The sequence below is a fragment of the Mytilus edulis genome, chromosome 7 (assembly GCF_963676685.1).
Source record: "Mytilus edulis chromosome 7, xbMytEdul2.2, whole genome shotgun sequence".
Classification (NCBI taxonomy): Eukaryota; Metazoa; Mollusca; class Bivalvia; order Mytilida; family Mytilidae; genus Mytilus; species Mytilus edulis.
The window spans coordinates 84140920-84168830 of NC_092350.1; the positions used below are offsets into that span (position 1 = coordinate 84140920).

General features: G+C 33.6%; 2 protein-coding genes and 1 long non-coding RNA gene across 5 annotated transcripts in view; 1 reads left to right on the forward strand and 2 right to left on the reverse strand.

Annotated features, from left to right (window-relative positions):
- Nucleotides 1-27911, forward strand: part of LOC139482701 (uncharacterized) — a 931021-nt gene that overhangs the window by 836549 nt on the left and 66561 nt on the right. The gene's annotated exons all lie outside the window — the stretch shown is intronic.
- Nucleotides 1-27911, reverse strand: part of LOC139482692 (RUN domain-containing protein 1-like) — a 726769-nt gene that overhangs the window by 54922 nt on the left and 643936 nt on the right. The gene's annotated exons all lie outside the window — the stretch shown is intronic.
- LOC139482687 (uncharacterized) overlaps nucleotides 20297-27911 on the reverse strand; it is an 89099-nt gene continuing 81484 nt past the window's right edge. Inside the window, exons 13-14 of the mRNA XM_071266754.1 lie at nucleotides 27629-27656; nucleotides 20297-26088 (exon numbers count right to left, since the gene is read on the reverse strand). Coding sequence (XP_071122855.1) covers nucleotides 25691-26088; nucleotides 27629-27656 — 426 coding nt within the window. The 3' untranslated portion in view covers nucleotides 20297-25690. The remainder of the gene's footprint in view (nucleotides 26089-27628; nucleotides 27657-27911) is intronic.

The following is a 27911-nucleotide window of genomic DNA, read 5'->3' on the forward strand; positions in this document are numbered from 1 at the left end:
TATGCATACTTATTTCTACGTGAACTCAGTCTCAGTATATAATATATTTCACAAGGGTTGGTTTTAACAACGATTAAGCCGTGCATTTCCCCCTGGTTAGGATGCCATGGTGATTGTTCAAGTATATAACTCAACTGACTTCGATGTTTAAAGTGCCGCATTTATATACTTCTCTATGTTTATTTCTTATTTATTCTTTTTTTTGTAGGTCTATAATATTATCCACTATTTTGTAGGTCTATAATATTATCCACTATTTTGTAGGTATATAATATTATCCACTATTTTGTAGGTCTATAATATTATCCACTATTTTGTAGGTCTATAATATTATCCACTAATGAACACTGATATTCATAAGTATATTTTGTAGGTCTATAATATTATCCACTATTTTGTAGGTCTATAATATTATCCACTAATGAACTCTGATATTCATAAGTATATTTTGTAGGTCTATAATATTATCCACTATTTTGTAGGTCTATAATATTATCCACTAATGAACACTGATATTCATAAGTATATTTTGTAGGTCTATAATATTATCCACTATTTTGTAGGTCTATAATATTATCCACTAATGAACACTGATATTCATAAGTATATTTTGTAGGTCTATAATATTATCCACTAATGAACACTGATATTCATAAGTATATTTTGTAGGTCTATAATATTATCCACTAATGAACACTGATATTCATAAGTATATTTTGTAGGTCTATAATATTATCCACTAATGAACTCTGATATTCATAAGTATATTTTGTGCTCATAATAATTTAATATCAAACAATTTCAAATAATCAAAATTCTAAGATCTACTGATTAATGATTAGCATTTGATCAGCTTTGATATAGGAAATAAAAATAAAATTGAGAATGGAAATGGGGAATGTGCCAAAGAGACAACAACCCGACCATAGAAAAAAAAACAACAGCAGAAGGTCGCCAACAGGTCGTCAATGTAGCGAGAAATTCCCGCACCCGGAGGCGTCCTTCAGCTGGCCCCTAAACAAATATATACTAGTTCAGTGATAATGAACGCCATACTAATTTCCAAATTGTACACAAGAAACTAAAATTAAAATAATACAAGACTACCAAAGGCCAGAGGCTCCTGACTTTGGACAGGCGCAAAAATGCGGCGGGGTTTAACATGTTTGTGAGATCTCAACCCTCCCCTATACCTCTAGCCAATGTAGAAAACTAAACGTATAACAATACGCACATTAAAATTCAGTTCAAGAGAAGTCCGAGTCTGATGTCAGAAGATGTAACCAAAGAAAAAAAAATGACAATAATACATATATAACAACAGACTACTAGCAGTTAACTGACATGCCAGCTCCAGACTTCAATTAAACTGACTGAAAGATTATGATTTCATCATATGAACATCAGGCACAATCCTTCCCGTTAGGGATTTAGTATCATACCATCATAACATATATGAGAAGAACATAACCCGTGTCATGCCATCAACTGGTTTTTGAATAAATGTGTTTAGTTTCGATGCAAAGACCCTATAAGTGAATCAATATTAATGCCAAAATATGCAATCTTTAATGACTTCAGGGGCGGATCCAGCCATTTTAAAAAGGGGTGTTCCTAACCCAGGACAAAGGGGGGGGGGGGGGGGGTTTCCAACTACATGTCCCCATTCAAATGCATTGATCGTCCAAAAAAAAGGGGGGTTCCAACCCCCGGAACCCCCCCCCCCCCTCTGGATCCGCGACTGGACCTGACAACAGTATCGTAACTATATCCCTTCTTAATAAGTTTATTCAAAGGTTTTGTTAGTTTTTGAGGTGAATACTGACACCTTTGTGCTTTATAAAGAATATTTCCATAAAAAATTGGATGTGAAATACCTGAACGTATAAGAAGTCTGCATGTTGATGTTGCATGTTACGAATGATGTCCTTATACCGTTGATAAAATTTAGTAAATGTTTTGACTAGTTTGGATATCGAAAACCCTGGTGTAATAATTTTTAAGTAAGACATAAATTTCTCTCGTTAAAATCTAAAACATTGTTACATACACGAGCGAATCGTACAAGTTGAGATATATAAACACCGTAAGATGTTGACAAGGGAACGTCACCATATAATTAAACGGATAATTAACGATAGGAAATGAAAAATCATCTCTTTTATCATAAATTTTAGTATTCAGCTTTCCGTTAGTGATATAGATATCAAGATCGAGGAAAGGGCAGTGGTCATTGTTAGTATTAGCTTTATTTAAAGTAAGTTCAACAGGATAAATTTCTTTAATATACATACTGAAGTCGTCATTATTGAGAGCCAAAATATCATCCAAATATCTAAAAGTATTATTAAATTTGTTTATCAGATGTTGTTTCGATGGGTCTTTGCTTATTTTTGTCATAACTTGTAATTCATAGCAATACAAAAACAGGTCCGCAATAAGTGGTGCACAGTTATCTGACGATATACGGAATCCCCAAAGCGAACAAAAATGTTATCTAGTAAAAATTCAAGGGCATATATAGTATCAAAGCATGTCCAATTGACATAGTTTTTTTGTTTATTGCTACTATATAGGAAAGTTTTTTTATTCATATGCTGCTATTTTATGATAAATGAAGAAAGTTACAACTACTATGTATATACATAATATCATCAACTAAATTACGGGTACGAGTCGGTAAAAATAGGGTACGAGTTGGTTGTGTACAAGTTGTCGTGTACCCTTTTTATTTTTAGCTCATCTGGCCCCAAGGGCCAAGTGAGTTTTTCTCATCACTTGGCGTCCGTCGTCGTTAACTTTTACAAAAATCTTCTCCTCTGATTGGCTCTGAAACTACCGGGCCAAATTAAACCAAACTTGGCCACAATCATCATTGGGGCATCTAGTTTAAAAGAAAGTGTCCGGTGACCCAGCCAATCAACCTAGATGGCCACCATGGCTAAAAACAGAACTTAGGGGTAAAATGTAGATTTTTGGCCTAAATTTCTGAAACCAAAGCATTTAGAGCAAATCTGACATGGCGTATAATGGTTTATTAGTGGTAGATCTATCTACCCTGACATTTTCAGATGAATCGGAGAACCCATTGTTGGGTTGCTGCCCCTAAATTGGCAATTTAAAGAAATTTTCCCGTTTTTGGTTATTATCTTGAATATTATTATAGATAATAATGTTCAGCATAGTAAAATCTACAAATAAGTCAACATGACCAAAATGGTAAGTTAATCCCTTAGGGAGCAACTGCCCTTTATAGTCAATTTTTAACACCGTACCGTGGCTTGAAGACCGTACCTTGACCTTTAATGGTTTACTTTGATAAATTGTGACATGGATGGAGAATTGTCTCATGGGCACTCATACCACATCTATTATTGTATCCTATATCTATTTACAATTTCTTAGATAACTTTTAATTTTTACATTCTATTATTAAATAAAATTATTAAGATAAAAACAATAGTCACATTGACTTCATAAGTGAGTGCATCTTTAAAGTTTTCTGTATAGAGGTTCGGTTTGCAGAACGTATTCCAATCTTTGATGGTTTGGCTGAAGAATGAGATTTTAAAACTGTCTTAGTTGCATTGGAGTTGTCTGTAAATATAAAAAAAGAAGATATGGTATGATTGCCAATGAGACAACCATCCACAAGAGACCAAAATGACACAGACATTAACAACAACTACAGGTCACCGTACGGCCTTCAACAATGATAAAAGCCCATACCGCATAGTCAGCTATTAAAAGTCCCCGATATGACAATGTAAAACAACTCAAACGAAAAAACTAACGGCCTTATTTGTATAAAAAAAATGAACGAAAAACAAATATGTAACACATAAACAAACGACAACCACTGAATTACAGGCTCCTGACTTGGGGTGGACACATACATTAATAATGTGGCGGGGTTAAACATGTAAGCGGGATCCCAACCCTCTCCTAACCTGGGACAGTGGTATAACAGTACAACATAAGAAAGAACAATAAAAATCAGTTAAAAAAGGCTAAACTCACCAGAGTGACACAAAAAAACAACAAGTGAACGTGGCCGGGTACTTGTACATCCCGATAACAAAAAGACAGTAAGAACAGATCTGAGAGTACTCGCAGTTATATGAAAGCTAGTTCAAAGCCAATAACAACTAATAAAAAAAATCATGCATCTAAGTATAAACTATCAATCTGTAAACATCCAACATCCAATGGATTAAGTGTAAACATTGTCTTAAATTCTCCCCCGCCCTGCTCGTCCGAATTTAAAGTATTTAATCTCTAAATTCAATAGGCTATAAACAAAACAAACACAGATATAGGATTAGTTGCTCGCAGTAACATCGAAACAAAGGGAATGAAACAGTTCAGAATAAGATGCCGATATAAAAAGTTATTACCAACTGATGATCTAAAAATTTTCTTCATATAACCATCTTCAAACTGACATCACGAGCTCTATAGTACGATAAAGGTGTACTATCTTCTCTTAGCTAGTAAACACTTCGCGACTTCAAAGAGAACACAAAACGAAAATGAAATCAGATTCTAAACAAGTTAATTTCAGATAAATATTTAACCACTTAACAGGACTTATCTCATATCCAAATCGACAATCGGAACACCAAAAACGTAATTTTCCAAAAAAAAATTTATATTTCATAACGGTATATATATAGTGAACTAGACTGACGCTTCCACATGAGATGGTAATGCAAAGACATTGTGTGATTCTGTATGTTACACTGTGCAACATAGCTCATGAAAGTCAAAACATATACATATCTCATATCTATACTTATATCAATTTCTAATCACACTGATTCTTTATGGTACACTGTACAACATGGCTCGTGAAAGTCTATACATATACATATCTCACATCTATATAACATATGAAAAAACAAAGACCACAATTTTTCCCAAACGAAACCAGGATATATACATGAACTATAAGGTACAACTTGACTAAATTAATGTGAATCATATACCAACAATAACTTATGTACGTAGTAGGCAGACCGAATTAAATCTAACAAATTACTGTTAAATGGTTGCATATCAAAAATGCTGTATTCGTCCGATCCTTGCATAAAACTGAATTTGATTTCTCTAATCACGGAAATATTTTTTATAGCCTTAACATTCGTACTGTAAACAATTCACAGCTGATTTTCACTTAAGTACCACTAATGTAGCTGTTGCTTTTCGCATATGCAGTATAAAATTAATTAAATAACCCTATCAATCAAATAATTATACTTGTATGTAGGAACTATCCAAACTAATGCAGTTATTAAATGCTGATCAATCATATGCAAATGCATCAACACTGAATGTATACCAGGTGTAAAAAACTTTAAGACAAACTACAACACCATATTTCTTCTGTCGGTAAATAAATCACAAATGAATGAACACCGTAACAGATCAAATTATTTGAAATTAATATCTGAAACACCCGGATCTTCGAAATCAAAATTTTACTAAATTTGTCAGCTTTTATATATTTATCTCTAGGAATCCATTCAGTTTTGATCATATCTAATACAATTTAAGCATATCGTTAAAAACTCTAAAGCTGTGTCTGACGCTCCTACTTCATACAAACTTTTCTTATTTTCTTTAGTTTATACATTCTAATTATCGGTGTAAATTTAAACTAATTATCCACTCAATAGGTTATGTACGGATTGTAAAATATAATTGCTTAGCGCTTTTAATTCTCTCCAAGTTTAACTCTTGGTTCACTCCGATTTATCTCTCTTAAAATGTGTTACATTTATTACCTAGTACATCTGCATATTCGGTGGCATCGGAAAAAAAAATCCGCTCAGGCATTTTTTAACCTGCAAGTCCATAATTTCACAAATTTCAGAACATTGAAATCTTTGATGATCACAATTCTCATCTATGTTTCAAATAAAATTGATGCATATATTGAATTATGTACAAACGTTTATACTCCATTAACACCTTCAAATTTGATCTTTCGTTTTTTATATATTTGTTTACACGACTCAAATCTAGTACACGTCTTTTTATACCTGAACTTTGTACTGAAACAGTTATCGGATTTAATACAAATTATGGACACTCTATTTCATTGATACAATTATAGAATTTCATAAAGACTTTTCAACAAAAATTGCATGCTTAAAAGCTGATTTGTTTTAAGGTTAATGAACACAACATGCTTCATTATTGAATGGAATTATATAACCAAATTCTATCGTATCTAAAATAAATTATAAGCCTGTAAAACGGTTTTCCAAAAGTATACATTATATTTTAAATTCGCTTTAACGTTAATAATTTGATCTCCAGACTTAATTTTAAAATTGTAAATAAAATCAACATTATACTCAACTCCATTCATTATACTTCCATATAACATTGTTTCTTTTTCGCATCTTTACTTAATATACCAATGTGACCAACTTCAATTCATCGCAACTGCGAGCACCTTCGATAATTTTAAATTTAAATGCCAAACTTTATATAGTACCATTAAATCCCACCCGTAGAAACCGCCAAAACTTTCCTCGTGCATTATACACCCGACATCAAACTCTATAAATAGTACATACTGTTGCAGAACTAGTTATACTAGTTCCCATCTATAAATAATTACCACTAATAGCAAACGGGAAAACCCCAATTTCAAACGAAATAAAATATATTTAAACATTCAGAGAAAAAACATGACCTTGTGCAATGCCAAGTTACAGGTATCGACAGATTGTAGATCCATGAATGTGTATATGTATGTAACATACTAGTAATATTTAGTTCGCTTTTAATTTACTGATAACAAAATCAATATTTATACCAATCAAAAAAATATTCAATAATCTTATTACAGTGTTGAGTTGGTAACCTTTTAGAATAAGTTTTTTTTTTATAAAGGAGCGATAAGTTTAGGTAGCACTCCACAGTTGGGTGTGTAGTTTCGCATTTTGGCCCCTGTGGATTTTTCAAATATGAGAGCTAGTGTGCAATACAATTAATTTTTGGATAGCTGAGTATTAAAATAGCCTTTGTATTGGGTTTATATGAATATCAAGATTATGTAATGTATGTAATATAGGCTGTTTTCTGTATGACAGTCCGTATTTGCATGTCCCTACCATACATTGGTCCGGCAATTATTGTAATGTTTTTTTCCAACTGTTTATCGCACGAACTTTGTGATTGGATTTTACGAAAAAATGAGGCGAAAGACACCCATTTTTTATTTGATCATTAGGAAGATTTATGGAAACAGTTTCTAAAAAAGGTATCACTCAAAGGCATTGAAATTCTAGTTTGATCCAAATTTTTGGGGGATATGTGACATGTCCACCCGCCCTTTTTGCAATATTTTATAGTAAATAAATGCAGAATGTTGCCATGGAAACACATAAAAGGAATTAATTTTCACTCTTTTAACTTTTGAAAATCAAATCTATGGAATATACTGATTACATACATATGCACATGTACAACACAAACAGTTAGGTAATGTATTAGAAATCCAGGAATAGGAGATGATAAAACATTTTGTGGCTCATTTTTTATTTTATTTTCTAACTGTGGAGTGCTACCTTATAAGGGTCATTTCTAAATTTCCGGGCACGGTTAACTACATTTCCGTAAAAATGAGGATGTACTATATCCCGTTTGAAATAAGTTTTCTACAGGTACAACCAAACTTCAAACCAAATCTTTATATCTATAGAAAAAATTAGTAAAGGTTTTGAGTAATTTATGGTAACGATATTCCTGGTTTAATCATTTACCAGTATTACATAGATTTCGTTCGTTAAAATCAAAAAGTCACAACAAACATGGGCCTAGCGAACAAGCTGGGAAATATAAACACCGTAAGATGGTGCCAAAGGAACATCACCATCTCAGTAAATGGAAAATTAACAATAGGGAAAAAATAGTCCCTTTTATCGTAAATTTTAGTGTGTAATATTTAACGAAAAAATATCAAGATAACGGTAAGTGTTGTTGAGTTTATCAATTAAATGCAATTTCGACGAGTCTTTACTGAGTTTAGTCATAAACTGTGATTCGTAATAGTACAAAAACAAGAGTGCACACGCTGAAATGTCTCGCCTTCTTTACTAGTCATTGATATTATGTTGATAGTCCTAAGTATAAAGCTTTATTAAAAACTGTCACATAAACTTAACATTAACCAAGATAACTAAACAAAGACCAATGAACCATGAAAATGAGGTCAAGGTCAGACGAACCATGCCAGGCAGACATTTACAGCTAACAATGCTTCCATACAACAAATATAGTTGACCTATTACTTATATTTTAAGAAAAATAGACCAAAACACAAAAACTTAACACTGAGCAATGAACCGTGAAAATGAGGTCGAGGTCAAATAAAACCTACGCGACTGACATATAGATTATAAAATATTTCCATACACCAAATATAGTTGACCTATGGCATATATTATTAGATAAAAAGACCAAAACTCAAAAACTTAACTTTGACCACTCAACCATGAAAATGAGGTCAAGGTCATATGACATCTGCCCGCTAGACATGTACACCTTACAATCATTCCATACAACAAATATAGTAGATCTATTGCATAAAGTATGAGAAAAACAGACCAAAACACAAAAAACTGAACTATAACCACTGAACCATGAAAATGAGGTCAAGGTCAGATGACACCTGCCAGTTGGACATGTACACCTTACAGTCCTTCCATACACCGAATATACTAGACCTATTGCTTATAGTATCTGAGATATGAACTTGACCACCAAAACTTAACCTTGTTCACTGATCCATGAAATGAGGTCGAGGTCAAGTGAAAACTGTCTGACGGGCATGGGGACCTTGCAAGGTACGCACATACCAAATATAATTATCCTATTACTTATAATAAGAGCGAATTTAACATTACAAAAAATCTGAACTTTTTTTTCAAGTGGTCACTGAACCATGAAAAGGAAGTCAAGGACATTTGACATGTGACTGACGGAAACTTCGTAACATGAGGCATCTATATACAAAGTATGAAGCATCCAGGTCTTCCACCTTCTAAAATATTAAGCTTTTAAAAAGTGAGCTAACGCCGCCGCCGGATCACTATCCCTATGTCGAGCTTTCTTTTTGTTGCAGGCTCGAAAACAAGTCTGCTATTAAAGGGGCACAATTAGTCCCCATGGGGATACCTTCAACCTGTCGATAAACTTTGTTGCCAAAACGTACATAAATATTATCAAGGAGAAAATTAACAGCTTCAATCATCTCATCACACCTCCAGTAAGTATATCTAGCATATTTACTTTTCTCATTAAAGAAGAAGGCTTTAAATGCGTTGCAGCAAATATATCTGCATTCAGCTTTACCAAACGACCATTTAATTAAATAGAATTTTTTTTTTTAATAAGATAGTGTGGAAGTGTAGTGTAAATAGTAGAAAAATCAAAACTGTCAACAGAATCAAAAGGACCAACAAAACCACGTAATTTATCTAAAACATCCAAAGATTTTTTTACATTCCAAAAATAGTTTAAACCACTATGTTCATATTTTATTACAATAGTTTATGATAAGCTCTTTAATAGTAGTTAATGAACTTGTTAAAAGCACTGACAGATTAGTTGTAGAACACTTAATAGAGGCCAAGAGGAAACGATATTTAAATGTTTTTTGTGTAGTGTAGTTTGTGTAGCCAATACATAGTAGAGACCTTCAAATGTTCAGAAGAAGCCTTAAGCTTTGATGTGGTTGTGATATGTTTGTTTACTATATGACTCTCTGTGGAGCGGATGGACTTGAATGTAGATGAATTTAAAATTTCATTCTTAAGAACGTCCGTGTAGTATTTACGGCATACCACCACGACATTGTTGGCTGCTTTGTCGGCCGGTACAAACACAAAACGCGTTGGAAGTTCTTATTCTGGAAATAGGTGTTTTATGTAATCTTTTATTTACTTCTAAATTGTTTTCAAAATGTGATATTCTCTTATCTACCACATTCATACATTTATTTTAATAACTTAAAGAATCAAGAGATTTTTTATCAGATTTTTCCCGTTTACACCATTTTTTACAAAACGAGGTAAGAGTATCTTAGGTGACTTGACGACACTCTTTCCAATCTATTTTAGATGGAGGACGATATTTTGATACTTTTGTTCAAAACGTGTTTAACCTCTCTGTCCTGGACGATATTGAGGTCCCCTATAATAACATGGCCATATGGAACATATCTAAACTTCGACGATTCACAGTTTCAAGTTAAAGGACTTAAAGGAGTATTATTATCTATATTCACGTCTGATGTAACCGACGTATAATTAAAAATTAAACTTCTGCTGTTTTTTTTTTTGTAAGTGTATGAAATTATTGGTGGTTCTATGTTATCAAAATAGGGAGGTATAAAGTTTTGAACGGTAGAGTCATTAAATATACTAGATAAGTTGATAAAATCAATACCTCTGCTAATATATTTAATTTTTAGAAAATGACGTTTATGATCTTCAGGTTTGTCGATACGTGGGAACAGCCTATGGCGGCAAAAACCTGTAGTTATACGAGAATATTCGTATAGGGGGCTGAAGAAAGAGATGGTGTCACACTCTTTGAAAATATCGTGAAATTTACTAATGGGTATTTGACCCAGTTTACATAATAATTGATGCCTATCATTGTTTTTAAATATGGAAAGGAGATTACCAAGTGTATAATTCATACGATGTTTAACTCGTTGATTTCGATTGATATGTTTCCATGAGACCTATTTTCAGTGGCGGATCCAGAAATTTTCATAAGTGGGGGCCCACTGACTGACCTAAGAGGGGGCCCGCTCCAGTCACGCTTCAGTGATTCCCTATATAAGCAACCAAATTTTTTCCCAAAAAGGGGGAGCCCGGGCACCTGGGCCCCCCTCTAAATCCGCCTCTGATTATTTCGTTGTTTTTTTTTTATCAAAAATATTCATGATATCAATAGAAGAAGTAGTAGATATGTTCCCTTGTCCAAGTATATTGTCATTTAGACCTAGGGGATAAGCGGTTTGAAGTCGTTTCATCCAAGACAGTTCGATAATTTTACGGGACTCTTCAAATTGTTTATGCGATTGCCCTTGTTGTATCTGGGCCGTTTCGATCGTTTGTTAATGGGTAAATCTTGTTTTGTTTTAGACTGGCTTTTTATGAGAATATCCTGCGATGGTATTGCATTTTCATTGTTTATAACTTGGTGGAACATTTGAAGTCTGGTTTTTAGCCTGTGTTCTTGTTTGGTTTGCCAGTTTAGCTTTTGAAGCATTTCAGATACACTGGTGTTGTTGTGAAATCTGTTGCAAGTATTCATCGTGCAGCTCTTTTTTGCATTTGTTCTACTAGATTACTAGTTTACCTTACTGATTACAGCTCACAAAACAACACACTTCTTGGACAAACCATAATGGAATTCCCAGATGAATTAAATGTTTTATTGGATGCCATGAACGTTTCTAAAAAAGAACCTGCATGGAAATTTTCTGCAAGTACTGACCAGTTCAATTAACGTGGAATAAGCCTAAGGAACCAGAGGCATCCCCCAGTAAACCCGAGCCGACCCTGAAGCCTACCAAATACCAATGTGAACCCGAGGGGATCGTCATAAATGCGGACATTGTTATCATTCCATTCAACCACAGGAATACATGCCATCGCCAGTAATATCTCCACCCAACCAACCACAGAGGTAAGCGATGTCGGATTGACTTTGACGAGGGATTTGATCTAGATGATCCCGGGTTACTCCGTACACCACCACACACATCACCATTGATAATGCCAATTCCAGAGGCAGTATTTACAGCTATGTTAATCTTGAAACGGCCAGATACACCATACCAGACTCCTCGATGCAAGCTGAAAGCAAAACGCATTACAAACCAACCCGATCTGTAACCGATCTGATAGGTAGATGAAAGTTCGCTATATCTTCTCTGATAGTCGAACTATAAAATCAAAGATGATAATAAGACACTTGTTCCAGTCTGTATATATATTTTCTGAAGTGTGTGGATCCTAAACTGTGCAACAGCATTCTAATGTTGGTCTTACTATAGTTTGATATGCTCTTCTTTACTAATTTTGAAATAATGTTTTAATTTCGTCTTGCTGCTGATTGTTGGTTATGTTTGTACCATTTAAGATCTAAAGAGATTGTAATGCCTAGATATTTTGCTGATTGTACTTGTTCTTGGATATGGCCATGCATGTCATAACAAAAAGGTATTTGTTTTTTCTTTGTTGAGACTCTTAGGTTGTTACATTTGTCAGGGTCGAATGACATGAGTCAGTCGTGGTCCCATTTTATAGCTGCTTCTATGTCTTCTTGGAGCTAAAGACACTCGTTTTGGCATGCAAAAGGCCAGTAGCACAATAACGCATAATTATTTTTGTTTGTAATACATGTATCAGTGCGTCTTTTAAATTGCAATGCGTTTCAAAAATAGTTTAAAAATAGTTTTGATCGGAACGGCCTGCCATGAAGGAGGGGCGAAATATACCAGAGGAACAGTCAAACTCATATATCAAAAAAAAACTGACAACGCCATGGCTAAAAATGAAAAAGAAAAACAGAAAAATAATAGTACACAAGAAACAACAAAGAACACTAAAGACTAAACAAAACGAACCCCACCAAAAACTGGGGTTGTTATCAGGTGCTCCGGAAGGGTAAGCAGATCCTGCTCCACATGTGGCACCCGTTGTGTTTCTCATGCTATTGAAAATAGTCTAATTTGGTAGGTCATATTCATGAAAAGGGAAGGGAATTGTAGTTACGACGAAAGAAACATATCCGATATCATCTGTGAAAGGGTTATTCCATGATAACGGTCGCTCTTTACCTTAGCACCTACGATCATACCCGTTTTTTAGTGTTATTTTGTTGCTCTTTACCTAAGCACTTACGATCATACCAGTTTTTTAGTGTTATTTTGTTGCTCTTTACCTTAGCACCTGCGATCATACCCGTTTTTTAGTGTTATTTTGTTGCTCTTAACCTTAGCACCTACGATCATACCCGTTTTTTAGTGTTATTTTGTTGCTCTTTACCTAAGCACTTACGATCATACCCGTTTTTTAGTGTTATTTTGTTGCTCTTTACCTTAGCACCTGCGATCATACCCGTTTTTAATGTTATCTTGTTGCTGTTTTCCTGATCACCAACGATCATACCCGTTTTTAGTGTTTACTTGTTGCTCTTTTCCTGATCACCTACGATCATACCGGTTTTTTTTAGTGTTACCTTGTTTTTCTTTACCAGAGCACATACGATCATACCAGTTTTTTAGTGTTATTTTGTTCCTCTCTACCTGAGCACCTGCGATCATACCTGTTTTTTTAGAGTTATTTTGTTCCTCTTTTCCTGAGCACCTGCGATCATACCAGTTTTTTAGTGTTATTTCGTTCCTCTCTACCTGAGCACCTGTGATCATACCCGTTTTTAGTGTTATCTTGTTGCGCTTTACCTGAGCACCTACGATCATACCCATTTTTTAGTGTTATCTTGTTTCTCTTTTCCTGAGCACCTGCGATCATACCCGTTTTTAAGTGTTTTTTTGTTGCTCTTTACCTGATACCTACGATCATACCCGTTTTTAGTGTTATCTTGTTGCTCTTTTCCTGATCACCTACGATCATTACCGTTTTTTAGTGTTATCTTGTTGCTCTTTTCCTGAGCACCTGCGATCATACCCGTTTTTTAGTGTTATCTTGTTGCTCTTTACCTGAGCACCAACGATCATTCCCGTTTTTTAGTGTTATGTTGTTGCTCTTTTCCTGAGCACCTACGATCATACCCGTTTTTAGTGTTATCGTGTTGCTCTTTCCCCGATCACCTACGATCATACCCGTTTTTTAGTGTTATCTTGTTGCTCTTTTCCTGAGCACCTACGATCATACCTGTTTTTTTAGTGTTATGTTGTTGCTCTTTACCTGATCACCTGCGATCATACCCGTTTTTTAGTGTTATCTTGTTGCTCTTTTCCTGAGCACCTACGATCATACCCGTTTTTTTAGTGTTATGTTGTTGCTCTTTACCTGATCACCTACGATCATACCCGTTTTTTAGTGTTATCTTGTTTCTCTTTTCCTGAGCACCTGCAATCATACCCGTTTTTAAGTGTTTTTTTTGTTGCTCTTTACCTGATACCTACGATCATACCCGTTTTTAGTGTTATCTTGTTGCTCTTTACCTGAGCATCTACGATCATACCCGATTTTTAGTGTTATCATGTTGCTCTTTTCCTGAGCACCAACGATCATATCCGTGTTTAGTGTTATCTTGTTGCTCTTTACCTGAGCATCTACGATCATACCCGATCTTTAGTGTTATCATGTTGCTCTTTTCCTGAGCACCAACGATCATACCCGTTTTTAGTGTTATCATGTTGTTCTTTTTCTGAACACATACGATCATATCCGTTTTTAGTGTTATCTTGTTGCTCTTTACCTGAGCATCTACGATCATACCCGATTTTTAGTGTTATCATGTTGCTGTTTTCCTGATCACCTACGATCATACCCGTTTTTAGTGTTATCTTGTTGCTCTTTACCCGAGAACCTACGATCATACCCGTTTTTAGTGTTATCTCGTTGCTCTTTTCCTGATCACCCACGATCATTCCCGTTTTTAGTGTTATCTTGTTGCTCTTTACCTGAGCACCTACGATCATTTCCGTTTTTTTAGTGTTATCTTGTTGCTCTTTACCTGAGCACCTACGATCATACCCGTTTTTAGTGTTATCTTGTTGCTCTTTTCCTGAGCACCTGCGATCATACCCGTTTTTAGTGTCATCTTTTTGCTCTTTACCTGAGCAACTACGATCATACCCGTTTTTAGTGTTATCTCGTTGCTCTTTTCCTGATCACCCACGATCATTCCCGTTTTTAGTGTTATCGTGTTGCTCTTTACCTGAGCACCAACGATCATACCCGTTTTTAGTGTTATCGTGTTGCTCTTTTCCTGATCACCCACGAACATTCCCGTTTTTAGTGTTATCATGTTGCTCTTTTCCTGAGCACCAACGATCATACCCGTTTTTAGTGTTATCTTGTTGCTCTTTACCTGAGCATCTACGATCATACCGGATCTTTAGTGTTATCATGTTGCTCTTTTCCTGAGCACCAACGATCATACCCGTTTTTAGTGTTATCATGTTGCTCTTTTTCTGAGCACCAACGATCATACCCGTTTTTAGTGTTATCTTGTTGCTCTTTACCTGAGCACCTACGATCATACCCGTTTTTAGTGTTATCTTGTTGCTCTTTACCTGAGCACCTACGATCATTCCCGTTTTTAGTGTTATCTCGTTGCTCTTTTCCTGATCACCCACGATCATTCCCGTTTTTAGTGTTATCTTGTTGCTCTTTACCTGAGCACCTACGATCATACCCGTTTTTAGTGTTATCTTGTTGCTCTTTACCTGAGCACCTACGATCATACCCGTTTTTAGTGTCATCTTTTTGCTCTTTACCTGAGCACCTACGATCATACCCGTTTTTAGTGTTATCTCGTTGCTCTTTTCCTGATCACCCACGATCATTCCCGTTTTTAGGGTTATCGTGTTGCTCTTTACCTGAGCACCAACGATCATTCCCGTTTTTTAGTGTTATGTTGTTGCTCTTTTCCTGAGCACCTACGATCATACCCGTTTTTAGTGTTATCTTGTTGCTCTTTTCCTGAGCACCTGCGATCATACCCGTTTTTAGTGTCATCTTTTTGCTCTTTACCTGAGCACCTACGATCATTCCCGTTTTTAGTGTTTTCTTGTTGCTCTTTTCCTGAGCACCTGCGATCATACCCGTTTTTTAGTGTTATCTTGTTGCTCTTTACCTGAGCACCAACGATCATTCCCGTTTTTTAGTGTTATGTTGTTGCTCTTTTCCTGATCACCTACGATCATTCCCGTTTTTAGTGTTATCTTGTTGCTCTTTACCCGAGAACCTACGATCATACCCGTTTTTAGTGTTATCTTGTTGCTCTTTACCCGAGAACCTACGATCATACCCGTTTTTTAGTTTTATCTTGTTGCTCTTTACCTGAACACCTGCGATCAAACCCGTTTTTTAGTGTTATCTTGTTGCTCTTTACCCGAGAACCTACGATCATACCCGTTTTTTAGTGTTATCTTGTTGCTCTTTACCCGAGAACCTACGATCATACCCGTTTTTAGTGTTATTTTGTTGCTCTTTAGCTGAGCACCTACGATCATACCCGTGTTTTAGTTTTATCTTGTTGCTCTTTACCTGAGCACATACGATCATTCCCATTTTTTAGTGTTATCATGTTGCTCTTTTCCTGATCACCTACGATCATACCCGTTTTTAGTGTTATCTTTTTGCTCTTTACCTGAGCACCTACGATCATTCCCGTTTTTAGTACCCTGTTGCGGGTTACACTAATGACTGGACCGAATGACAGGACCGAATGACAGGACCAAATGAAAAATGCTAATAACTTTTTCATTTCTCAAAGGAATGATCTCAAATTTTAAATATAATAAGATTTCATCATTTGATAAATAGATTTAAGAAAAAAAGTAAAAAAGTTTTTTAAGAAACTTTAGAAAACGTGACATGACCAACTCTGATAATGACAGGACCAAATGAAAATGCTAATAACTTTTTTATTTTTCAAAGGAATTATTTCATATTTGAAATATAAAAGGGTATTTCATATTTTAAAACCAAAATGTTATAAAAAATGTAGATTTATTTTCAAAAACTTTCGAAAACGTGACATGACCATCGCTGACTGACAGGACCAACCTCGACAATGACCGGACCAGATGAAATTGCTAATTTCTCTTTTATTTATCAAAATATTTTTCTGAAATTTGAAATATAATAAGATTTCATCATTTGATAAATAGATTTAAGAAAAAAATAAAAAAAATATGTAAGAAACTTTAGAAAACGTGACATGACCAACTCTGATAATAACAGGACCAACTCTGACAATAACAGGACCAAATAAAAATGCTAATAACTTTTTTATTTTTCAAAAGAATTATCTCAGATTTGAAACATATAATGATATGTCACATTTTGAAACATTTATGTTATAAAAAATATAGATTTATTTTCAAAAACTTTCAAAAACGTGACATGACCATCGCGGACTGACATGACCAACCTCGACAATGACCGGAACAAATGAAATTGCTAATTTTTCTTTTATTTCACAGAATATTTCTCTGAAATTTAAAATATGTGAAGATTATACCATTTTATACATAATTATGAGAAAAAGTTATAAAAAGCTTGCTGAAATGTGACCTAGTTAACATTGTCAATTTGAATAACAGGACAATCCTCGACAATTAATGGCAGGACCAAATAAAAATGCTAATTATGCATAACATTTGTCAGAATATTCCTCTCAAATTTGAAATAATGACAATTTAGACCATTTTGTACATCATATAAGAAAAATTTATAAAAAAAAAACGTATTGAAAGCTTGCGGTTATGTGACCTGACCAACATCGGCTATGATCCAGCCGAAGAAAAAAATCATAATTTCTTTCCTATTTTACTGAAATTGTTCAATTCTGATCCATAATTAGTAAGATATATCTTATAAATTCAGGAAAATATATTCTATGGTGGTTCAAAATCTTGATCTATAGCTACTAAACGTATGTTGGCAGAGTCACAGGACATGCAGAGTCACAGAACAAAAAGACACGAATGATCACTGTATTAAAGAAAGAGATCTTGAAATATCTATATGTTATTACATATCATCATTTTATAGTTTAAGAGATAGTTCTAACTTCATTAAACTATAGATAAATTCAGATTTATTGAATTATCATCAAAATATTCCTTGACATCCTGAAGTCCAATTTAAGCCACTTTGGAAAGGTATCAAACCTTTTAAAGAAGTCCGTGAACATGTTTTATTCAGTATATTTTATGAAAATATTTAAAACTACCAAGAAATCATGCATGCAAGGGTCGGGCATACTTCAAGAAGTGTTTATTAGTTTATTTATTATGAGGGATAAAAAAACTATCAATTAAGACATACCCCGCATATACTCAAGCATACATGGAAATAATTATTTACTGTTTTGAATATATTAATAAAACAACGACATGAACTATTATGTGATTTTAATTACTGTCATCACAATCTTTATTGGATTATCCACTTATTTATGGCTTATGTCACACCTTTTGTTTGTTACCTTATAATTGTTTTCAGACGTGTCAGATTATGACCGGTAATTAATATACAAAATATTCTGAATGAATGAATGAATGATCTTTATTCTCATCAAACCAAATACAGTAACATAGTTACAGAGAAGATAGTACAATGATATATATAACATATATAAGATATATCATGTGTGAAATATAATCTATTAATATGATAAATATTGACACAAAAGATAAATAAACATATAGTTGTACTAACCAGGAGGATAGACTTTCACAGAAATAGATTTAATAAATCTACAAAGTTTCTCAGGCTCAACTGCAATATTTCTACAACTCGGTTTAATACAATATACCAATAAAAAGTTCAAATAACGCGGTGGGCGTTTGCAGACCGAACGTTTTCCCCAAGTTAGCTTCTTTCCCTTATTTTCTAAAAACTTTTAAATCATTCAATCTTAATGTGTGTTTTTTAATTATTATTATTAATTTCAACCAGGATTTCTATAGTAGGAACTAAGGTCATTTCACGTTTTCGCAATAAAAAAAAAATCTAGATTTTTTTCTTTGACTTTAATTGATGTATTAAAAGATATCTTATTATATTTTAAATCTGACATAATTCCTTTTCAAAATTAAAAAGTGAATAGCATTTTTATTTGGCCCTGTCCTTGTCGAGGTTTGTCCTGTCATTGTCAGGGTTGGTCAGGTCACATTACAGCAAGCTTTTAATATTTTTTTTCTATATTATTCCGATCTTTATGTATAAAATGGTTAAATTTGATTATATCTCAAATTTCAGAAAAATATTTTTTAGAAATAAAAAGAAATTATAGCAATTTCATCTGGTCCTGTCATTGTCGAGGTTGGTCCTGTCCCGTCAGTCAGCGATGGTCATGTCACGTTTAGACTTTCTATATTTTTTATAACATTTATTTTTCAAAATATGATATATTATTTTATATTTCAAATCTGAGAATATTCCTTTGAAAAATAAAAAAAGTTATTAGCGTTTTTATTTGGTCCTGTCATTGTCGATGTTGGTCATGTCATTATCAGAGTTAGTCATGTCACGTTTTCTAAAGTTTCTTACAATTTTAAATATTTTTTTTCTTTAAGCAATTTATCAAATGATGAAATCTTATTATATTTCAAATTTCAGAAAAATATTTTGAGAAATAAAGGAGAAATTAGCAATTTCATCTGGTCCGGTCATTGTCGAGGTTGGTCCTGTCAGTCAGCGATGGTCATGTCACATTTTCGAAAGTTTTTGAATATAAATCTACATTTTTTATAACATTTTGGTTTCAAAATATGACATACCATTCTATATTTCAAATCTGAAATAATTCCTTTGAAAAATAAAAAAGTTATTAACATTTTTATTTGGTCCTGTCATTCTCGATGTTGGTCCTGTCATTATCAGAGTTGGTCATGTCACATTTTCTAAAGTTTCTTACAAAACTTTTTAATTTTTTTTCTTAAATCTATTTATCAAATGATGAAATCTTATTATATTTAAAATTTGAGATCAATCCGTTGAAAAATGAAAAAGTTATTAGCCTTTTTCATTTGGTCCTGTCATTCGGTCCAGTCATTAGTGTAACCCTCTTGTTGCTCTTTTTCTAAGAAAATATGATCGTTCCCGTTTTTTAGTGTTATCTTGTTTTTCTTTACCTGAGCACCTGCGATCATACCCGTTTTTAGTGTTATCGTGTTGCTCTTTTCCTGATCACCTACGATCATACCCGTTTTTTAGTGTTATCTTGTTGCTCTTTACCTGAGCACCTTCGATCATTCCCGTTTTTCATTTATGTGTTGCACTTTTCCTGATCATGCGCCTGCGGTTATTTCCGTTTTTCTGTGTTATTGTGTTGCTCTTTTCTTTACTCATTTTGCTTCGTATTGTAAAGACTGTTGTGTTTGTTTTTTTCTCTTGTTTTTCCTTTTCGACTTTGATGGTCTGTTTTTCTTCAAGTTATGTACTTTGGTTGCAATTTATTCATCTTGGCCCTCATTTTATTGAGCCATGCCATTTACCAATAGCATACAACGTATTACTAAAACATCAGTCATGTATCAAATCATTTAAAAATGTGGAACAAAATGCTTTTATTTACAAGACAAAAACCGTCTAACAATGACGCATTCTACATCTATAGATAAAATATATTTACAAACAAGTTATAAACAATTCAACATGCTTTAGTTACAAGATACAAATCGCCAAACATAAAACAATGACACACCCTACATCAATAGAACAAAATATATATACAAACAAGATATAAGTTATGTTAGTTACATATTTGTTTTTCGCTCGTTTTTTTTATACAAATTAGGCCGTTAGTTTTCTCGTTTGAATTGTTTTATATTGTCATATCGGGGCCTTTTATAGCTGACTATGCGGTATGGGCTTTGCTCATTGTCGAAGGCCGTACGGTGACCTATAGTTGTTAATGTCTGCTTCATCTTGGTCTCTTGTGGATAGTTGTCTCATTGGCAATCATACCACATCTTCTTTTTATATAAACAATTTAACATACTTTTATTTACATGATAGAATTTGTCAAACGTGTGTTATAATGACACGATCTACATTATTATTGGAAAATAAGCGTACATACAGCTACATTGGAACACAATGTTATCATCTGTATGACACAATTTGTTAGATAGATGTAAGGGTACAATCTACAACATTACTGCATAAAACAAATACAATAAATACACCTTTGCTATAATTATTTTTTGTAAGATACTTGAAGAAGAATGTTATTTTCAGACAATGAAGGTTTCTTTGTTAAAGTAGATAACCTTTGTCAATCACCTTGATCTAAGAGCATATTCAACAAGTGAAAATCATAGCAAAAATCTCTACTTTGTTCATCTGGTATTGCTGACCATTTATAATTCTGTTTAGTTTCTCAAAACATAAAAGAATGTTTAAAAATTCATAAAGAGTGAACTTCATAAGGAGTGAACATCGGCAACAAGGTGGACATAACTCTTAAATAAAAACGTGATTCAAAAGAGATAATGCAATTTTATTCCCAAATTGAGATAAGATGTGTATTAATAACAAGAGGCTCTCAAGAGCCTGAATCGCTCACCTGGTAAACAATGCCTTCGGCCATGTTTTTTTTAACGAAATAGAAAATAAAACACAAACTTTATTTTATACACCCTACTGATCATTCAAATGAAGTTTGGTTAAATTTGGTTGAGTAGTTTTAGAGGAGAAGATTTTTTAAAGCTAGCAAATATGATGAACAAATTGTGAAAAATTGTCATTAAAGGACAATAACCCCTTAAGGGGTCAATTGACAATTTTGGTCATATTAACTTATTTGTAGATCTTACTTTGCTGATCATTTTTGCTGTTTACAGTTTATCTTTGTCTATAATAATATTCAAGATAATGACCAAAAAACTGCAAAATTTCCTTAAAATTACCAATTAAGTGGCAGCAACCCAACAATGGGTTGTTTTATTCATCTGAAAATTTCAGGGCTGATAGATCTTGACCTAATGAAATTTTTTTTCTCCATATCAGATTTGCTTTAGTTTTTGAGATACAAGCCAAAAACTGCATTTGACCCCTATGTTCTATTTTAAGTAACGGCGGCCATGTGTTTTGACGGATAAAAAATCGAAGCACAAACTTTGTGCAGAATAATCTAAGGAACAATCATGCTAAGTTTCATCCAAATCCATTCAGTAGTTTCAGAGAAGATGTCTGAACATTTGTTAACGACGACGACGGACACCAAGTGATGAGAAAAGCTCACATTTCCTTTTAGGAAAGGTGAGCTAATAACTGCAAAATTTCCTTAAAATTACCAATTCAGGGGCAGCAACCTAGCAACGTGTCGTCCGATCCATCTGAATATTTCAGGGCAGATAGATTTTGACCTGATAAACAATTCAACCACAGTCAGATTTGATCTTAATGCTTTGGTTTTTGACATTTTACCCCTATGTTCTACTTTTAGCCGTGGCAGCCATCTTGTTTGGATGGCCGGGTCACCGGACACATTTTTTAAACTAAATACCCAAAAGATGATTGTGGCCAAGTTTGGATTAATTTGGCCCAGTAGTTTCAGAGGAGAAGTTTTTTGTAAAAGATTACTAAAATTTACGAAAAATGGTTAAAAATTTGACTATACAGGGCAATAACTCCTAAAGGGGTCAACTGACCATTTCAGTCATGTTGACTTATTTGTAAATCTAACTTTGCTGAACATTATTGCTGTTTACAGTTTATCTCTATCTATAATAATATTCAAGATAATAACCAAAACAGCAAAATTTCCTTAAAATTACCAATTCAGGGGCAGCAACCCAACAATGGGTTGTCCAATTCATCTGAAAATTTCAGGGCAGATGGATTTTGACCTGATAAACAATTCAACCACAGTCAGATTTGATCTTAATGTTTTGGTTTTTGACATTTTACCCCTATGTTCTACTTTTAGCCGTGGCAGCCATCTTGTTTGGATGGCCGGGTCTCCGGACACATTTTTTAAACTAGATACCCAAAAGATGATTGTGGCCATGTTTGGATTAATTTGGCCCAGTAGTTTCAGAGGAGAAGTTTTTTGTAAAAGATTATTAAGATTTACGAAAAATGGTTAAAAATTTGACTATACAGGGCAATAACTCCTAAAGGGGTCAACTGACCATTTCAGTCATGTTGACTTATTTTTAGGTCTTACTTTGCTGAACATTTTTGCTGTTACAGTTTATCTCTACCTATAATAATATTCATGATAATAACCAAAAACAGCAAAATTTCCTTAAAATTTCCAATTCAGGGGCAGCAACCCAACAATGGGTTGTCCAATTCATCTGAAAATTTCAGGGCAGATAGATCTTGACCTGATAAACAATGTAACCCCCATGTCAGATTTGCTTTTAATGCTTCGGTTTTTTGAGTTATAAGCCAAAAACTGCATTTGACCCCTATGTTCTATTTTTAGCAATGGCGACCATGTTTGTTGATAGATCAAAACTTCGGATACAATTTATAAACAAGATACCCTAAGGAACATCCAGTTAAAGTTTGGAAGTATTTGGCCAAGCAGTTTCAGAGGAGAAGATTCTTGAAATAGTTTACGACGACAGACGACGACGGACGCCAAGTGATGGCATAAGCTCACTTGGCCTTTCGGGCCATGTGAGCTAAAAAATCTAATAATTATAAACTAAGGCCACACCAATTTAATTCCTTGTTCGACGGACCCGCACACATTTTTTTCAAAACAGAATTTTTTTTTTTTATATTCCCGCTTCCCGCATTCAGAAATGTAATCATGTCCATCCCCCCTTACCGTGTTTTTGGTAAATGATATAAGATATCAACATTTGTAAACCTGTATATAACGATTTTAAACCTATAAGCACTCCACCACACTGTGTAAATATCTGTGAGAATATTTGTTTCAGCATGAAACCTATTTATCCAAAGTGGGAGTGCTCCGAAATAAATATATAACAGCGGAAATACCTGTAAAGAACAAAACGTTGGTTTCTTTCCCCCTTACTCATATTCCCTATCAAAAACTGTTCGTTGTTAGAATAAAGTACAAATAATTTCTGAAGGATTTGCCTTCAACTGCAATTATATTGTATCAAACAAAACTATCCATAGCCGCTGCATGTTTATGCACCTGTCCTGATTGATTAAGGGGCCTGTCGTTCAGCAGTTGTCGTTTGTTGATGCGGTTCATTGGTATTTTCCCGTTTGCTGGTTTGGATAAATAAATTAGATCGTTGGTTTTCCTGTGTAAAAGACCGTACTTTGACCTGTGTTTGTTATTATCAGGTTGGGAGCAACCCTCCCTCAGACAAGGGGTCATTTTACTGATGTAGAAATGAACATAGAAATACCAAGAATTTGTATAGTGCTACTGAAAAAACCTTTGAAAACTTAGAATTTTTTACTCAAAAAGAGGAGAAATACATCACATTTTAAACCACTTTTATAAAAAAGGGTTCCACTTATTCTGAATAATATTGAACTGTTAAAGTAAATATGTTAACATGGCAAAAGTCTTGGAATATTACAAAATTCTTGGACATGTTTTGACCATTTGATACCAGATAGATATATAGTTCTTTTGGAAAATATGAGCCCTTTTGTACTAAAAAGTGGTTTTTTTACAAAAAAATATATCCTAACTTATATCAGGGACTTTCTATACTTACTTACATTGCACTTAGTATAGAAAGTCCCTGCTTATATTGACCCCTCATAAAAGGGATATTTATAAAATTAAAGGGTTGTTCCCAAACTGATTATGACTTGGATGGAGAATTGTCTCATTGTCAGTCACACATTTAATTATTCAGTTATTTTTTGGTGAACAGGGAAAAATTACTTCATAAATTAAAGAAATGTCAAAGTACAAGTGATAAATCAAGTTTTAATAAATGTCAAAACCTACTATTTTATGTTTACAAAAAAAAATTAATTGCGATCGCCTTAACTTTTCAAGCTTCGCCTCAAAAATTTGCAAATTAGATATTTTTATTAAAATTTTCAAATCGCTCGCGCGCCCCAAATTTTGAAGTCGAACAATCCGTAGAACAAGAAATTAAATTGGTGTGGCCTAACATATATTTGAAGCAAATCAAAATCAATTATGACTATAGTTATGTAAAATTTAAGTAAAAACAGAACAAGCAAAAGTTATTTGTACAGAGAAAAATAACTAGTATTATTGAAATGAAATGTCCCATAACAAACATTTGCTATAAAACGTAGGTCAACTAGCTCAATATGTTAAATACAAAGTAAACGGGTGACGATACAAACAACAGGATCAAATGAGGTTGATAGGAATTATAAAACAATAACAATGGTGTATCATGAGCGATTATAATATAAGTGGTACATTAGTGGTACATTTAATAACATGGGTAACTCTTCAACTTCGTACTTTGCTAATTGTAGATTTGGTTCCCTGTAGATTCATGGCTCATGGATGATACTGATGTAGACGATCTGCGTGTCTAGCAAACTAATTATTAGCCTGATATCTTTGACAAGTTTTTCATAGTATTTGTTACTACTTAATAAGTCCTCTTTGTAAAATATAAAGCCACCTTGACTACTATGTTAATTATTCAATATAAAATCTTCTGTTAAGAGGAAAATTAGCATTGACCTATACATAGAATTTGCAAAGATACGTCAGGTATATTAAATGTATCGTTTATTAAGATTACATGGATCAACTCTTTGAAACCCTTGTTACAATGTGATACTAGTAGAGATAACAACATTTTCTTTAGATGTTTCCAAGTTGTATTTGTTTAAAGTTTTGATTTTGTTCTTGTTTGTATATAATTTGCTATTTATAACATGCAAACCACACTAGGCACTATAAACACGGTTCCCCAAGATTAACACACAGCCTATATATATATGGCGTAAAAACATGGTTACAATATTAATAAAAACAAATACGAACTGAAACATCTTTCTTATTTCTTCTTCTGAAAAGGATTCAGTTTTTTCATTAGAGTTTTAACTTTTCCTTCCTTTTCCTTTTCCTCTGCAACTTCGTCATGTTGGATGTGTTTCTTCACTCCAACTGTTTTAATGATTTCCTCCAAACATTTAGCACCTTTATCAACATTTACCAGAGCTTGGACCAGAACACGTATATTTGGCCGGACTCTCTGGTCTTCTCTCCATTGAAATAATATATCTTTACATTGTGCTACTAAATCCCGTCCATTGTTGTACTGTATAATATCTATTGATGTTATTGGTAATCCTAATTCTATACCCAGTTGGAAGGATACAACACCTATTACATGTGCCAGTCTATCTAGTATTTCATCTGTTGGTATCAAATCCATGTATTCTTCATTGATAACTGCAAAAACAATTACAATGGTATTGATTATTAAGACCCACTGCCATCTGGCACTATCATATTCCGAACTCATTGAACCTTGAAATCAGGGTTAAAATTGTAATTCCGCATATAATTTTAAGTTCACTTCACAATGAATATGCATAATTACTAGTAGTCTTAAGTTGACATGCCAACCACTTTATGCCAAACTGTATTTATTATCATTACATTTAAATGTGCAGTGTACTATAAAATTAGAATCTCTGTTTTGTTTTAATTATAGTTTTTAGGTTTAGATCATAATGAGCATGTGTACTAAGTTTCAATTTGATGTTACAAGATATGAATTGTATCTATCTTATTATCACTGCTTGCACAACGGTGAGCATTGCAAGGTTAAAACAATATCCGTAAGAGTCGATCAAGTAATATCTGTGTGCTGAAGTTCTTTTAAAGGATGCATTTAATGTTACAAATTAAAGAATGCCTGTTTCTGGATAAAGATCAAAGAATACAGGTTATAGGTAAAGCCAAGGAATGCATATAACAGGTTATAGATCATAGTTTGCATTGTACTGGTTACGGGTTGAATAATGCATGTTACTGTCAATACTGAAAACATGCGATATTCCAGGATATTTTCGTAGAGTTCGGTATTGTTGTTACTTTACTTTGTAAGTCTCATCATGATTTCTTTTATAAAGGGTTACTGCTCATAAGGAAGCGCTATTAAACCAAAAGGTCAATGTGGGAAAGTTAAAGTCATTTCTTTGCAAGTTTTACGGACTGCATCACTAGTTGCTTGTCCGTCATGGAATATCCGTTTCACAAATGATAACAGATATGTTCATAATGTCATGACAGCAATCCACTTTTACAGAATGTGACATACCGAATTAGACTTATAAACGAGTGTTTATTAATATGATCAACACAAATAATGCCATATGTGCTTTCCCTTTCGGAGAATCCGATATCACCCCCGTTTTCAGTACGGTTTGTGAAGGTCATCAATTAGTTTTCTATGTTCATGTGTGTCTGTTTGTCTGTCTACCTTTCAGCCTCAGTTTTGTCAGTTTATTTCCGACTTATCTAAGATCTGAGAATTCATGTTACTGGTTACAGACCATAGAATGCATGCAAACAGTTCATAATCAAACATTACATCCTACGTGTTACAGGTTAACTAATACAAGGTATTGGTTACATATCAACGAATACAAGGTATTGGTTACATATCAACGAATACAAGGTATTGGTTACAAATCAACGAATGCAATGTTATGGTTACAACTCAACTAATGCCAGGTACTTGTTACAAATCAACGAATACAAGGTACTGGTAACAGATCAATGAATGCAATGTACTTGTTGCATATCATATATAATGCATGTTATTTGTTACATTTCAGGGAACACTTTATTTATAAAACACAAGACGGTCCACATATTTATCAAAGTATACATGTATGTATAAATAGTTGTCATCACAGTATCAAGATTAAATCATATCTAGGCTTCAATGATAATCATAACCAGATATTTTATAAATACATACCACAATGACCTTTTCTGATTCTTTTTACCTACAAAATATATTGTATTTAATACAGAAATGAACAACAGGTTTGGTATAGTATGGTTTTTTGGGTCTTAACGTTGTAGACTTTTACCCCAACTTACTTGTTAATGATATATAATGATCAAGACCGTTACTAGTTTACTAAGATAGTATAAAAATAAAAGCCGCACATATATGTCATATCTTATATTTCATTAATAATTTTCCAGAAAGAAAAGAGACGCAGAAGATACTAAATTGACATTCACATTCATTACTC